Here is a 17,034-nt window from a genome sequence, read left to right as displayed (position 1 = left end):
AGACAAATAAATACATAACGTCCACAAGCTATACTGTATGAAGAACAACAGCTGGCATTGCAACGTAAGCGCTAATGTGAAAAAAAATTAGCTGCATGCTTATATCATGGTTCAAAATAGGAACCTGGGGGTACAAGGGAAAAAAAGTTGTGAAAAATTTTCCACACATAATATGTCCTTGCTGAAAGCACAAAAACAGACAAGGTTGATTTTACATGCAGTAGCAGTGAATGCTTTTCAACTGATACAAGATTGAAGCTATATAAAACAAAACTAGTGGATTACAACAAAAATTCTAAAAACAACAATGATAGTCTCAGGATGTCTTTGAAAATAAAGTTGCATTTCTCTTGAGGGAAGATCTGTTGCTTCCTGGTTTTCCTCTTTCTATGCCTCGAGACATTAACTCTCGTTTGTATGCACGTAGCTTTGGAGATGCAGAATGAAATTCGTTGAACAGGTCAGAAAATTTATTACTTGGAAACAGCTTTTTTAGAATGCTTTCCAGCAACACACAACAGAAACGTTGATTTAGCTCCTGATACTGAATCAATTCAAACAACAGCTGCACTCCCCGGCGACATGTTTCACTGCCTACAATGGGACGCAGCTCGTCTGGTATCACGCCATGCATTTTAGATTTTGTGAGAACTCTTGTTCTCATTATTGTAGCTTCATCACGTGCAATGGTCTCTTCAGCTAAAATGCCACCGGGCCAAAAGTTATCTTTAAATTTGTCTGTGTAAACTGCAACTTGATCAGCTGAAAGTGCATTTTCAACATAGTCAATTATTTTCCTATTCATTCGAACTCCAAACAAAGTACGCATGACTTGCTGAACTGCCCCGACCATCTGACGACGAAACCATTGATTTTTTTGTTTGAGATCAAATACTTCGTCCATTAGTAGCAAAAGAATTCCAAGTGGAATATTATTGTCGATGTTAAATTCAATTTGCTCAAATAACTTTTCATCGTCATCTTTTTGTTCAAGTGATGAATTGGGAAAGATATCTGAAAATTTTTGGATGCCATCCGACACTTTGTCAGAAGCCTTTTGTATGCCATCAATGAAGTTATCTGGAGCTTGTGCAACAAAATTTGTTACATTTCGAACTGATGTGCGCATCATGTTATCAACTTTTCTGGCAAAGCTTTTGGAATTTCTCTGGTAAGCTTTGGCATCTAAAAATGTATGAACGCATTCCATAGATTTTACAGAATGTTCAATATTGAGAATAGCACATAAATATTGATTTAACTCGGCCCGCCTTTTCTCTAAAAATTCTTCTTTCAGATCCTTGAAAAATGTTCTTCCTGGAAGACGCAAGTTCCCAAGATTAATTCCATTTTCTTTCAAGCTGGAATGTAAATCATAAAATTCTCGATATCGCCGAAACGTAGACCATGATTCTTCCTTTCCACTGCTCCAATGGCGAGTGATGGTGATAGCATACAATGCATATGTTTTGCCATGTTCTGTGCATATTCCAGTCTGAGTAATCACAGCAGTTAGTTTACTTGCGTCTTCCATCTCAATGTTTAGAGTTTCATCTAAAGAAGGGCCTGAAGCAGTGGAACTGCTAGTATCAGCAGATGTTAAACTTGGCTCACACAGCAGGTCAAGCTCAGCAAGTAGCTTTACATAGAATGGGCTTGCCTTAAATGCTGGAAAAAAATTTTCATTCTTTTGCATCACATTGAAGACTTTTTGCTGAATATCATCAAAGACATATGGAGAAGGTTCACCACTATCCAACTTTCGTTGCAATTGCTTATCTACAATTGGATCCAAGGAAACTCTTGGCTCAGAATGCTTACTGAGATACTGTTCATAAATGTTGTGTCCTATGGTCCGTAGCATTTCCATGTCTGGCATACCATTACTTTTCATTTGCTGGATTTTTGCTTCACTAAGTTGTTGTTCTGCAGATGCTCTATAACCATCCACAGTCAACCAAAAGAAAAGGTATGGTTGACCATTGACAGATTGCATAAATTCGATGAATATTTGCAAAGCTACATTATTTCTGAGCACCACGCTTAATGGAAGATTGTACAAATTTCCCCTCGCAGCTTCTGAGCTTCCAAGTTCAATAATTTCAACATTTCCCTCGTGTTGTTTGTGTATTTGTCTATCACATACATTCATCACATACCGCATACTACTCAATTGTTGCTTTACAACTGGGTCATCACCAACACCATCTTTTGAGCGCAATTTTCCTATTTCTTCTTCAGCTTTTTCACGCACCGCTCGGAGTTCACCCATTGTTTTGCTATAACGCAGGACTGATAAAAACCATTCGTTTACAAGACAGTTATCACTGATCATCCAATTTACATACTGATTCAAGTAATCAGAATTAGCATACAGTTTAAACATTGGAAGAAAAATTCCATGCACAACAGTTTCACGAAGCAATGCTTTCAAAGGTCTGCAGTGAAAATCACTTTCTGCAAGCAGTACAAACAGGAGTACTTCAGATACATCTTGAAAGAAAGCTAACTGACTTTTCGAATCACATGCTACTAAATCCCGACAAATATTGTCACTAATAATTTCATGATCAAAGTATAAGTCAAGCAATCTTGATTTTTCGTCCACATCTTCAGATGTCAAAGCTTGATTTGCATGATGCATAGGGCTTCCTGAGCCACTGCAGGGTTCTTGATGCTCAAAAATAGCTTCTCCACTTGTAAGCTTCTGCTTCGCTTTTCTGAAAAGTCTCACATGCTTGGCAAATTCATCCACTAAAATAGTGGACAGGTAGGGTTGCCAATCAATTGCTTTGCACCTAACAGAAATATCTCTAATGCAATCTTGCAAAGTTCCTCTAAAGTGAAGCAAAAATTCCGTATCATCAGATAAAGAGTTATACCAATATTTAACATAATCACGCATCAAGTAATCTAAGCACGCCTGAATCCCATTATCAATTTCTGTTGAACCAGTCAGGCTCTTTTCTTCTTGAAACTCATGTTCTGAATAGTCTGTGCTTAAAACTGTTTTGATTCCAGAGCAAACATATGAAGTTTCAGGGGCAAGAAAACTTGAAAAATATATGTTTTGTTGTTTCACTTCCTTTTTACTGTTGTCATACAAAACAGCAATTATTCCTCCAAAGAAGCATAGAATGTACAGGAGTCCATAAAAAATGTTTAGAAGACCAAAAGTCAAAATACTAAGCACAATACAAATACAGCACCAACCAATGTATGTATGATCAGCCAAAGCCATTTCTTTTATGATCAGACATTTTCATTAAAAATGGTCTGAAACAAAAACATTACAATGTAGTGTTATAGTGTTAAGCATTACAATATATGCTCAGTGTCAGCAACATTGCTTTTGTATTTTCAATTGCACTGTATACAAACCAAAGTAAAAGCCTAACTATTATGAATTGAGTTTGCCAATGTATATAACCTTTCCCATTATTATCTTCAAGTTTTCTTGATTTGCATTCTGCATAGCTTTAACTTCCACCTTGTTGTAAGTCACTTATTAAAACAACTAATCAAAAACAGCACACACGAAAGTAAATTATTATGCAAATTTTATTGTTCTTTTTCATAAATAAATATACATGACATGTGCTAAGTTTTTATTGATGGCTAAGGCTATGATAGCGTCAAGCACTGAAGCATAGGTTTTTTCTAAGTTTCAGGTTGCACATGGACTATGCATGTACCAATTGTACCATATCAACGAAATTACAACATAGCAAACCCATAACAACCAAAACATACGTATTTTCACCAAAGCTATACACTGATAGAACTAACCTTTAAAATTAATATCGTTAATTTATATAGCTGACAAGCCTATTATTTAACCTATTAGTTAACAGCAAAAATGTAGTGCATTAGATTTCATTTCAATCATTTCGCAAATTAAGCTGGTGGCTACCTGTAAATACTGTAACTATAGTGGTAAGCTACATTAAAACAAAATTTAACTAAGTGAACTAAAGCATTTTCGAAAAACATTTGTTTTGTTTCATGAGCTTTGTATATTGCTTATGTTTAATTTTAAAATACAGTTTGAATTATAGCAAATAAACATGTTATTTTCTAGCAAAAAAACATGTATTTCTCGGCAGTCGAGTGTAGCAAGAATTAACAGCGATAGACCTTCTTAACAGTGCATTTCTTTGTTTTCTTTCTATTGACTGACAAAAGCAGCGGTTGAGAACTATGTGGCATGAATTAGTGGTGCGATACTGATGAGCTCAGCCTTTTGGGCAAAACATGTGTCTATCGCTGTAAATTCTTGCTACACTTGACAGCCGAGAAACAAATCTTAATGAAGTGAAGTATATTTTGGTGATATTCAGAAGTACCATAGCAATCTTCTCTCTTTAACAGGGCTGTGAAGTCAAGCCTATAATAGGCTAGCAGGAAAACATTTGTTCCACAGCATGTCCACAATGCTATTTTAGACCCAAGATAATGAATCGGTCAGTACAATGGTCATTTCACTTTACATACCTGCTTTGTGTTAACACTTGTAAGTAAAGACATCAAAATACCACATCAACCTCAGTTCAGTTTGTTTTTATTTCTGACCACCACAACAACAGCAAAAATATTTGCCAACCATAGAAGAGGTTTATTATAAGGCAGTGGCTATTTGACCGGCTCCGGTCTTTGAATCTGAAACACTATTTGACCGGTCATGACGTCACTGCATAAGCACTTTTTTTCCTTTTCTCTTTCAAAGCAAAAGACGAGAAGCGCCGAAATAAGTTCTAAATTCAACACATATTCTTCAACTCAGTCCGTGGCGCGAAGGGTTCGTCTCCGGCTGCCAATCTAGAGGGGATGAGTTCGATACTATTCGGAAGCATTCTTTTTTTAATTTTTTTTCTATCTAAATTTTGACCCGAAGCGCATTTATGTGGTCAATTTTTAATTTGAGTAGCCTACAGTCCAAGTTAGTTAATAGTTCTCAAGTATAGTTCTCAAGTTAGTTATATACAATACTTCTTTTAAAAGAAATGATAATGGTAAAACCATTTTTTAAAGAAGTATTGTATATAACTAACTTCAGAGAAAAATGTAGGGTCGTTCGGCAACACACGTTCACTTATGACCATCGGAAAATTACCAAGAGAAATTCTCAAATTCCAGCAAATTAAAAAAACTCTAACATTATTACTCACATTTGAAAAGACATAAAAAATGGGCTGTAGGCTACTCAAATTAAAAATTGACCACAAAAATGCGCTTCGGGTTAAAATTTAGATAAAAAAAAAATGAAAGAAAAGAATGCTTCCGGATAGTATCGAACTCATCCCCTCTAGATTGGCAGCCGGAGACGTATCGCATGCGCCACGAACTGAGTTGAAGAATACGTGTTGAAGTTAGAACTTATATCGGCGCTTCTCGTCTGTTGCTTTGAAAGAGAAAAAGAAAAAAGCGCTTATGTAGTGACGTCATGACCGGTCAAATAGTGTTTCAGATTCAAAGACCGGAGCCGGTCAAATAGCCACTGCCTTATTATTACATGCATGATTATTGATACCAAAGCAGAACAATCAGTTTAAAATATGACATGATCGCAACACCCTAGAATTTTTTTAATTTAGAAGCAAAAAAGAGAAAAAGGCTAGTGAATTTTTCGTAACAACTTAGATAAGTAAAAAAAAAGAAAAACAAGACAAATAGACAGTTGCTATGTTGATCGACCTTGGTGGGTTATCAAAAGTGTTAATGGTCCTAAGGGGAACACTCTTAATGTGTTAGCTCATCACAAAAAGCAACCTACTTAACATAAGCAAACAAACCAAGCAACATGGTTTAAAAAACAATTTCTACCAAAACCAGAGCACATATTCTACCCAGAAATGAAAAGCGTTTTTGAAATATTGAATCATTGACCTAGTCGTTTGCTACACCAGCATCTGTAATTCTCAAACTTTTTTCACAGTTCTCCTGTTTACCTTCAGTTAAGGGGGTAGTTCTACTTAGAATTGCATTTTTCATACTTGTCATAAATAACAATCTACACACAAAAGTTTACCCACAAACCCCAACAAACCATATATATATTGCTGGAAAAAGAAGGAAACAAGCTATCCAAAAATATTTACTTTGTTAGGCTGGGGAAATCCATTAAGGGTTTATACCATTTTGAATTTGTACATAAAATCAACCGATTGTCTCCATTGCAGCCCTAAAAACTCGAAAATGGCTAGAGGTAGGGACTTCAAACTGCAAGGTGATCTAGTAGGGTATCCTAGCCATAAATTGATAGAGGGGATTTCTTTTAACTCCTACCATAATTGCTACCGGTATGCATCGAGAGCAAATTTGACTTCAGGATTTGGTAATAAAATATTTATAACTCTGAACATTGAAACAAAACTCAATCATTATGTTCGTAAGGGCCTACTGTACATCTGTTAAAAATTTTAGCCAATTCTGAGAAGTAGTTTTCTAGAAGAAACATTTTTAGTGCACAAAAACATGATTTTGAGTAGGCATATTATAAATAATATAAATCGCATATTGAAAAATAGAATTAGGTAAATTTATGCCTTTGACTTTAAATGTGACTTTTTTGTTCTATGTCCAATGTCCATTCACAACAACTAAAATATACATAATGAACAAAATACTGAGTTTACACATACACAAATTACCGTAAATATATCAGTGGCCACCAGGTACATAATCACCAGAAATTGGTGTTTTCGAAGACTTTAATCTTTAATTTTTATTCATATTCTAAACTGAGGTGCACTCAGAAAACCTTTCGTTTGAAGCCTAATGAGGGCAAATAGGTAAAAACTGACTGCATATTCTGAATCTACGATAAATTTCCAATATATATCAATAAAATAAAATAAATTGAAAACTTTTTTTTTCCAAGTAGAACTGCCCCCTTGTTCTTATCAGTATTCCCAAATGTCCGCTTGTGAATTTTTCCAGCTCCCAGCCAATATTTTACTCTTTAACATAAATGTCAACTGATTTCTAAATTTATCTAGAGTCTTGAGGAATGGAATCCAAAGCATTTTTTTAATATTTTCTTACGTAACTTGATATTTTCCAAAAATATTAAGTTTTTCTTCCCTAATTTTTTGCTGCTTCCTGTTTGTTGTGGAATCTAGATTTTTATGGTGCCATTTTATTCGTGTTGTGTTATAATTGCATGACTACTCTCGAAACAGACAAAATAAAAGTTTTTTCTCTTCTCACGTTTCCTAAATTTAGAAAAAAATCTATCTGGCAACGCTTGTTTTTAAAGGGATACTGGGAAAAACCTGACTTGGCGATTGTACACGTTCTTTGTGTTTAACATGCTACCATAAAACGATTTTCAATAAAATTTTGCCCCATTGCGGTCTGATCAGCATTCCGTGCGTGCTTTTGTCAGAGCTTTCAAAACAGAAATGTGCGTGAGCAGCGAAGCGTGCGACTGTAGGCTACAGTCTACGTCACTATAGACTAGCAACTAGCTGATCGAGCAATAGTTGTTACTGCGGGCGATTTAACTGTAGGCTACGTATGTATGTACATCAAAACACCAGATTTCAACATCAAACAGTTTGCTAGAAGTTGCGTAACTACCAATGTGATTAGGCCACTTCTCCAATTGCACATGCAATGTTCAAGATGTAGCCTATTTATTTTTTCTGTTATTTTCATTTCCAAAAAAGTTTTACGTCAACCCCATATATTTTATACAAATTTTATAGCCTATGGTAGCTGTCACAATTTTCTCTAGTTCTTACACCTAAAAAGATTTTGGTAAGATTGATGATGTAAGCTTATTTTATTGGGATACCAAACGTTAAACAGACAAATAAATTGTCGAATAGTTTTACTTGTGAGATAATAGATGAAATCCTTAAACTAATGAATGGTTCACCACTGCCAGCACGTAAAGAAATCAAATTCTGAACAAAAAACGTCTTTGTCGATTTCAAAATAAATATGCACTAGTGCACTACTAGCCTACTTGCAACCGCTACTTTACAATTGGAAATAAATTCTATTTTTACAATCTATTTAATATCGGCTAGAGCTCCACAATCGTTTTCAACATAGGCTACTTTTCGTTATTAGCCTACAATAACTTTTAATCTCCATAACACAACTCTAATACAAGGTTCAACACAACTCTAATAATTAATAACTGTAATCAAATCACGAGGCTATTTATAACAGGTTTGCTTGGATCAGAAACTTCCAGAGACTAGGGTAATATTGCATCATAAGAATTCATTCTTCTGGTCAACAAGTTAAAGAAGTTTTCAGAATGTTACCTAGGCTTACACAAAATTTTTTAGAATCAGATTTCTCAATAAACGATTGCTTAACTAAAGGCGACAACAAGTCAGTATTCGACAAAGCACCACAACAGAATTACGCAATAAAATTGTTCACTTATAACTATTCTAGAACATGAACGCAGCTTGCCGCGGAGCTACCCTTATTGATTGTGACACTTGCCAATTTGGATTTTTAAGTTTTATGACGTCATTCACAAGGTTTAATGGTTTTAAGGCAGGGGTGGGGAACCTTTTTAGTATTGCGGGCCACATAAAATGAGAAATAACACAGGCGGGCCACTAAAAACTTCGAAATTTTATTTACAGATAAATAATGCAGCGAAGTAGACAATGATTTATTTCACTTTCACAGCCAGTGGGATGGCTGAAAGTTTTTTATTTTTGGTGAGTCGTGTGATGTCTGCTGACACGGAAGACGTTGCAACTCTTAACTGCATCTCCACGTTTTTATCAGTCAGTCTGAAGCGAAGCCGATGGATTAACTAGTCACAGGCCATTCGCAATATACCGAGAATGCAGAGCCTACTCTTTTTTGAGCTGTTGTTTCAATATATTTTGGGTAAAGAAATTTTGACGCGGGCCACATGGAACAGTCACGCGGGCCGCATTCGGCCCGCGGGCCGCAGGTTCCCCACCCCTGTTTTAAGGCATACTAAATGAAATTTTCAAATGGGAATTAAGCATTCAAATGCGTAAACTGAACATTCAAGAATACATTTCAAAAAAATTACCGAAAAAAAATTTGTTTTTAATGGCACTGGCAAGGCGCAAAGTCCAATGTTTTATTTATTATTAATTTTTTCAAAATGACCAAAAAGTGGAAACACTGCTCGAGAATACGTTACTATCGACAGCAATAACAAAAGCCACGTTACCACATCTGATGTTTCAACCAAGAATGCCAGAGCTTGGTTTTTCCACCTAGATCTGGTTTTTTTTTACCACATCTGGGTTTTAAGTTTTTTTATTTCAAATTTAGGTAAATCTAGGTATTTTTGGTTTTTAACTTTGTACAGAGCTTGCACGGTATTAAAGCACTGGGATCTTCGATAAATGGTCCACACTGCAACACAAAAATGATAAGGTTGTTACAGACGGTTGTTCGCCTGGTCAAACGTCATGTAGAAACCGTTCGGGTCTACTGAATATTACGTCATGGAAATTCCTAAAACATGAGCCAAAATTGCACCATCGTCCGTAAGACTCGTGTCAGACCGGTTTAAACCTGTTTGGACATGTTGTTGCGTCGCGCTACTGCTGGCGTGCCTTTGAGTTATCACAAATTTTTCTGATTCATTCTTGAAGTTGTTTGTTGGAAGTCGGTCGCACATTTAACTGGTTTATTTGGTGCTTGCTAGCTGGACAAACTCTCCGTCTTTTATCCAAGTAATCTGTATCGTAGTGACAGTTTTAGAGGTGTAGGCATTGCACCAGTCATTTCGATAGCCACGGGCTAATTTTACTGGAATACACTTTGAATAGACGTTTCGAAGGTGTGTTTATTTTTCGGTCATTACGTACAGACAAACGGATCCGGGAACTTTATGTTACAATTTTCCCACGAAGAATTATGGTTTACCGCTGTGACCATAAAAAATAAAAGACGAGTTCTTGTCAGTTGGTAGGTCAAGAAGAAATTAAAGCAAAAAATAAAAGACGATTTTTGTTAGCTGGTGGGCCAAGAAGCACTTGAAGGCATAAAAATAAACGACGTGTTTGTTGTCAGCTAGTGCAGAAGAACTAATTAGAAGTACAAGAAATAATAAAAAGAAGATTTGTTGGTCGGTAGTCTACACTCTTACAGAAGCAAAGAAAAGTAAAGACATTTCTTCTCAGTTTGGTACTGAAGAAAAATAACTTTGACAATCATTGGCAAGAAAGAAGATTAAAAGACAATCCATCTGTGCTTGTAGATTCAAGTGGAAGAATCCAAGCAAGTTTTGTGGACTTTAGGACTTCATACTCGTACAGCTACGGTATCGTGCATTTAAATTCTTTTTTGTATTTTTTACGGTCTTTGCAGTTAAGTTTTTTATAACTACTGTAGCCTAATAATTTGTGTGTTTGTGTAACTTAATTTTTTTAATTGTTAAATTTAGCCCCAACATTTAATATGTCTACACTCGGTGGCGACAAGGACTCGACCGCCGTAGACTCGACTGAGTTTAAGCCTGATGATGTTCTTTGCGGTCGGGCAGGCCATTCTGGGGAGGGACCCAATAACGATGAGGCTAAGTCAGTTCGAGAGGCCCGGCATCTTAGACGGGATATTTTGACTCAAATTGGGAACTTTCTGTAGCCCTAGGTTCTTTGAGTGATAAGCAGGAACTGTTAATTTTTCGATCTAACTTATCTACTTTAGAAGAGGAATTACGGCATTTCCATGCTCTTTTGACTAAAATCTTTAACTCTGCAATCTTGGCAGAACTTCGTGATAGGGTGGATCCCGAATTTAACTCTTTAAAACATAACTTCGAACAAAAAGAAAGTGAGTTGTCAGATAGGTTGGATGCTGACATACATCCTGAGGATAGCGCCTCAAACGTAAGCACTAGGATGTCTGAGAGCTCGTCACGGATAGTTACACAAATTAACCTACAGTTAAAACGAGAGGAGCTCCAGATACAAGCTGAGGCGGAAGCGAGAGCTGAGGCCATACGAGCTGAGGCTGCCGCGAGAGCTGAGGCCATTCGAGCTGAGGCTGCCGCGAGAGCTGAGGCCGAAGCGAGAGCAGCTGAGGCCGCCGCGAGAGCCGAAGCGAGAGCTGCTGAGTTCGCACTCAAAGACGCTCAGTTGAGGGCTGAACAACGTAAAGAGGTAGTTTTAGCTGAATATCGATCAGAGGCGGGCTCCCGGCGTAGTTCTAAGAAGAGCTCTTCTAGGCATTCCAGAAATGAACATCAATCGCAGTTTAATTTACATAACCTTTTCCAAACGCCCGTTCAACCTGTGAGTGGACCAGGGCAATCCACACGTTTTCCAGCTGTTTCAGGAGGTCTCGGGGCCGCGGCTAAGGGTCTTCCGAATGCTGTAGAGCCAAGGTCTGCAAATTACAACCGAACTCCTCCCCCAGAGCGTACAGGTCACGGGGCCGCCATTAGCAGTAATGCTTTGCCCCCTTCAAAGTTTTCTGCGCCGCTAGTTGTGGATCGCCCAGCTACACGTAATTTGGGTGGTTGTGAGAGGCGTATTGCGTCTCCTGATTTTAACGTGTGTGAGGATCGTGGTCGGGCTGTGCATGTGACTGAGCCCACTCAGCCCCTTAAGGGATATAGCTTGTCTTCTCCCGCTAAATCGAGTTCTCAACAGCAGGATTGCTTTTTTGAATACCAAAATAGTAGAACGTTTTTCGATAAGGCGGCCTTGATTGGTTACGATGGTAATAATATGCCATTTATCTTCTTTAAAAATCGTGTTACGGCCTTAATGGCAGCTTCGCCCTTTAAGGGGACTCGTTTGACTTTGTTACAAGCAGCTTGTGTTAGGACAGCTGCGCAAACGATTGCTAATTTGGTTTCTGACACCCCTGGCTTGTCAGAGGAAGACAGGATAGAAATGTCGTTAGCTCGCTTGTCCCAGCGTTTTGGGGTTCGTGGAGGTCTTTTTGCAGAACCGGAAATTAGAAAGTATCGCTATGGTAGCAAATTGACTTCGACCTCTTCCAGTGATCTGAAAGAGTTTAAAGATGAATTGTCGCAGTGTTTGCTTTACGCGCAAGCTTATGGTCAGCGTGATAAATTAGAAGGACGTTTTGTTTTGGATTTGGCTAAGCGACTCCCGTTTGACGCTAAGCAGCGTTATCTTGACTTTTTAGGTGATCAGTGTGGTGGCACTGATGAGCCTACTTTTCAGAGTTTGTTTGAATTTGTAGTACGGGAGGAAACGCGTAAGTCGACTGATTTTAGCATTATGCTAATGGGCGATTCTGGTGAGTCGCAGCAATTTAAAAAGTTTGGCAAAGGAAAATTGCCTTCGTGTCCGGTTAGGCAGACGTCCGTAAAACCCCATGATGATGTGATGTCAGGGAGTTCGCAGTACTCGACTGTTGTTGGCGCACCGCGCGGTGGTGAAGCCAGACGTAAAAACCTACCGGCATGCATTTGTTGTTCGTCACGTGGTCAAGTTGAATATCATTTTTTGTCTAATTGTAAAGAATTTTTGCGCTTGACACCTAAAGATCGGAGAGATGTCATTGTGAAAGCTGGCAAATGCTTGAATTGTTTGCGCCAGCATATGGTTAGGGATTGCGTTCATGCAAATAACTGTCGTAAGTGTGGGCCTAACAACGATAGGAAACACTATTTTCTTCTGCATGATTTTTATGTGACGTCACATGATTCTCTGGATTCTGTTGGGAAAGATGATGCTCGTGCCAGAGTTCCGGTGCGTAATGTTAAGATTGGAAATGTTAAAGCAGCCTTTAACCGCGTTACTGCTGCTCGTGTTTTGAATCCAATGACTGGCAAATCGAAGTTGGTGTATTGTCAGCATGATCCTGGTTCGCAGTTGACGTTTGTTTCGAGTGACTTGGTGTGTGAACTTGATCTTAAACCGTACGATAAAGCGTCGTTTAAAATGGATACCCTGGCTGGTCAGAAAGCTACTTGTGCTGACCTTGTCAAACTCAACATCCAGTCGTTAGAGACAGATGAACTGTTTTGTGATATAACTTCGGTGGTTAACCCAGCTTGGGCTGATGATGTTAAAACTTTACCGCATAAACAAGATTTAAATGGTTTCCGTCATTTTCATGACGTGAATATGTTTCATTTGAATGATTGTAGTACTGTAGATGTACTGATTGGCAACGACAACGCTTATTTGATGTGGGCAAAAGAAGAACGTGTTGGTGAAAATCGTAGTGAACCGCATGCTTTACTCACTCCTCTCGGTTGGTTGGCTTGTGGTGGTAAGTCACCCTTAGAGGAAAGCGTTGCTAAAGTGTGCAGAGTGCAGACGTCTTCAGAGTCGGATGTCATCTCTGGCTTTCAGCGTAAAATTGAGTCTCGTGATATGGAAATAGCAGACCTGAATAAAGTCATTCAGGATTTGACGTTGCAAAATGAAACCTGTGAATTGTCTCGCAATGATAAGTTGGCTAGAGAACTTGTTGAACCGAATATTGAGTTGAAAGATGGTCGATTTGAGATACCTGTTCCGTTGAAGGAAGATATTGATCTACCTAACAATTTTGTGTTGGCGTCAGATAGAGTTGCTGCTTTAAGGAAGAAAGCTTTAAACAACCTGAACTTCGTGATTTCCTTACTGACACCATGAAAGATCTTAAATCAAATGGCTATATTGAGCGTACTGGTGAAGCAGGAAATGTCAAGGGATTTGAATGGTATTTACCGTACTTTGTTACGTCACAATTAAAAAAGCGCATTGTTTACGATGGCAAGTCTGAATTCCGAGGAACTTGTGTTAATGATGTAATGTTTTCGGGTCCTGACTTGTTAAACCCTCTGGTAGATGTCTTGGCTAGATTTCGGCTTGGTAGATTTGGTCTCATGGCTGATGTGACTAAATGCTTCTTTCAAATAAAGTTACCTGAGTCGCAAAGGGATTTGTTTCGTATATTGTGGTTTGAAGATGATGACCTTGAAAATGGTAGGATGGTACCATTTCGTTTTTGTGTACACCCTTGGGGAATAAAGAGTAGCCCGTATATCGCTTGCTTGGCTATAAAGAAAATGATCGAGCAGAATCCCAGCAGTGCTGGTGAATTGACTCTCTGCAATATTGCAAATAATATGTACATGGATGATTTTATATTTTCGGCTGATAGCTTAGAGGAAGCTCAGCAAATCACTCATGAATCAATTGCTTTGTTTGATAGCCGTGGGTTTAAACTTGGTAAGTGGAGTGCTAACAAGGAGGCTATGATTGTCTTGTCAAATTTGGATAATGAGATGCTTTCACCTTTGATTCGTGACATTGACTTTCAGACTGAAAATATGACTTTGCCATCAGCGAAGACATTGGGTTGTGTGTGGCAAACCGAGTCTGACGAGATGCGTATCGCATGTTCCTTAAAGCCCTTAGCTAAACACACGCGCCGAAGTATGCTCAGTCAGCTTGGACAAAATTTTGATCCGCTAGGCTTTGGAGCGCCATTTTTTCTAAAAGCACGCCTTATACTTCAGCAATTGGCGATAGACAAGTTTGATTGGGACACCGAGGTCCCTGATAGCTTTGTTGAAGAGTGGGAGTCGTGGCTTCGCTCTTTGGACCCGCTTAAGGATTTTTCGTTACCGAGATGGTATTTTGCAAACTCTGGTGTGTGCAGTCCGGATGATATTGTTTCATATCAATTGCATGGGTTTAGTGATGCTTCGAATCAAGGTGGCGCCTGGGAGGCAATGGTGAAACAATTTAAAATTGCATTTTTTCACATTTTGGACTCTTCAATTCGTAAGCCCAATTTTATTGAACTGCTTACGTACACAGGCAGTGCCGTTCGGATCGTGAACGAACGCCCTTTGGTACCTTTGAGTGACGACCCTAGGGATTTTACTGTCATCACCCCTGCCTCACTTTTGACCCCATACTTAGACCCATACTGTGCTGTTGGGCAACCACATGATCGTGACCAATTAAGAAGGGATTATCGGTTCAATTTGTCACTTTCTCAGCAGTTTTGGAGTAAATGGATCGATTTTTACTTGCCAGGTCTTCAGGGCCGGAAAAAATGGCTAAAAATGGCCGAGAATTTGACCGAGAATTCCAGAGAAATATATTTTCCTTTGATGTAGTTGCCACATCTTCTGTTGTTGCATCATCCTCTAATTGTGGTGCATCTGGTGGGTCAATAATAACTTCAATCGGCTCGTCTATACAACCAGTGCTTTCAACTTGTGCGACATCATTTTCCAAAAATTCTAAATCTTCTTCATCGAGAACAAGACCATCTTCGTTGTCGCTTTCATCACAAAACAGTATTCTGTCTATTTCTGCCTCTTTCAAATAGAACACTTTACTTTGTGACGACATTATACAATGTAATAGAAAATATATGTCGCCTACTATTATGCAAATACAAACGGTAAATAGCCTACAACAAAACAAGCAATAATTATGAATTTTGTTTTGCTCTCTTGACTGTGGCATAACAAATTCCTCAAAAAATATATCCTGAGTCCAATTTAAGTTCTGATTTTCATCCTAAAATAATTTCCTAAGACTGAAAAGAACGCTTAATTCACCATAAACAACAATAATGACACTCTTTATGTAAACAAATACTTTCTAGTCCCATTATAAAACAATTACTAAAAAAAATAACAGCCATTCACTTGATCAACCACAACACGGCCATTACTACCCTTGAGGTACAGTGGTACCTATAGGTACCAAGCAAAAAAAAACCTTCTCACTGCTGACCATGTCACAAAAAACGTTTTTGTAAGTTAGAAATGTCATCTCGATACCCTTGCAAGATGCTTAGTTCAATTTTAGTAAACAAACACACTTAAACCTTTTCACAGCACAGCCTGAACGCCTGTTGCTTCAACTTGCCAAAAAAGAAAAAGTTTAGACACCGGTATCTAGCGAACACGTGCTCAGAGTTTCCAAACTTTTATTTAACTTTAAAGTGCGTACTTTAGGCTAGATTTAAAACTTTGAACTGACTTGATAGGTAAAATACTGCTTGCGCAAGAGCAAAATTAACTTGTGGTACCTATATGTACCAGTGTACTTAAAAGGGTTAAAACAACCTGAACTTCGTGATTTCCTTACTGACACCATGAAAGATCTTAAATCAAATGGCTATATTGAGCGTACTGGTGAAGCAGGAAATGTCAAGGGATTTGAATGGTATTTACCGTACTTTGTTACGTCACAATTAAAAAAGCGCATTGTTTACGATGGCAAGTCTGAATTCCGAGGAACTTGTGTTAATGATGTAATGTTTTCGGGTCCTGACTTGTTAAACCCTCTGGTAGATGTCTTGGCTAGATTTCGGCTTGGTAGATTTGGTCTCATGGCTGATGTGACTAAATGCTTCTTTCAAATAAAGTTACCTGAGTCGCAAAGGGATTTGTTTCGTATATTGTGGTTTGAAGATGATGACCTTGAAAATGGTAGGATGGTACCATTTCGTTTTTGTGTACACCCTTGGGGAATAAAGAGTAGCCCGTATATCGCTTGCTTGGCTATAAAGAAAATGATCGAGCAGAATCCCAGCAGTGCTGGTGAATTGACTCTCTGCAATATTGCAAATAATATGTACATGGATGATTTTATATTTTCGGCTGATAGCTTAGAGGAAGCTCAGCAAATCACTCATGAATCAATTGCTTTGTTTGATAGCCGTGGGTTTAAACTTGGTAAGTGGAGTGCTAACAAGGAGGCTATGATTGTCTTGTCAAATTTGGATAATGAGATGCTTTCACCTTTGATTCGTGACATTGACTTTCAGACTGAAAATATGACTTTGCCATCAGCGAAGACATTGGGTTGTGTGTGGCAAACCGAGTCTGACGAGATGCGTATCGCATGTTCCTTAAAGCCCTTAGCTAAACACACGCGCCGAAGTATGCTCAGTCAGCTTGGACAAAATTTTGATCCGCTAGGCTTTGGAGCGCCATTTTTTCTAAAAGCACGCCTTATACTTCAGCAATTGGCGATAGACAAGTTTGATTGGGACACCGAGGTCCCTGATAGCTTTGTTGAAGAGTGGGAGTCGTGGCTTCGCTCTTTGGACCCGCTTAAGGATTTTTCGTTA

General features: G+C 38.3%; 1 protein-coding gene across 1 annotated transcript; it reads right to left on the bottom strand.

Annotated features, from left to right (window-relative positions):
- Window positions 1-316: 316 nt before the first annotated feature.
- On the bottom strand, window positions 317-15,299 carry LOC145766141 (sorting nexin-13-like). The gene is made up of 3 exons (XM_082577800.1): window positions 15,025-15,299; window positions 2,698-3,185; window positions 317-2,610 (listed from the first exon to the last, which is right to left on the bottom strand). Exons 1-3 carry the CDS (start codon window positions 15,297-15,299, stop codon window positions 317-319), a joined length of 3,057 nt encoding a protein of 1,018 aa, XP_082433926.1.
- Window positions 15,300-17,034: the final 1,735 nt, after the last annotated feature.

Source organism: Aplidium turbinatum, chromosome 1 (assembly GCF_918807975.1).
Source record: "Aplidium turbinatum chromosome 1, kaAplTurb1.1, whole genome shotgun sequence".
Lineage (NCBI taxonomy): Eukaryota > Metazoa > Chordata > Ascidiacea > Aplousobranchia > Polyclinidae > Aplidium > Aplidium turbinatum.
The sequence above is the reverse complement of the archived record's forward strand: the minus strand, read 5'-3'. Positions and strand labels throughout refer to the sequence as shown.

Coding starts and splice junctions, on each gene's coding strand:
- LOC145766141 (XM_082577800.1), bottom strand. CDS start 15,299: ATGTCGTCACAAAGTAAAGTGTTCTATTTGAAAGAGGCAGAAATAGAC. Junction 3,186..15,024: donor ATATTTCTCTGGAATTCTCG/GTCAAATTCTCG, acceptor TATTGTGCTTAG/TATTTTGACTTTTGGTCTTC. Junction 2,611..2,697: donor AGCGAAGCAGAAGCTTACAA/GTGGAGAAGCTA, acceptor TGACATCTGAAG/ATGTGGACGAAAAATCAAGA.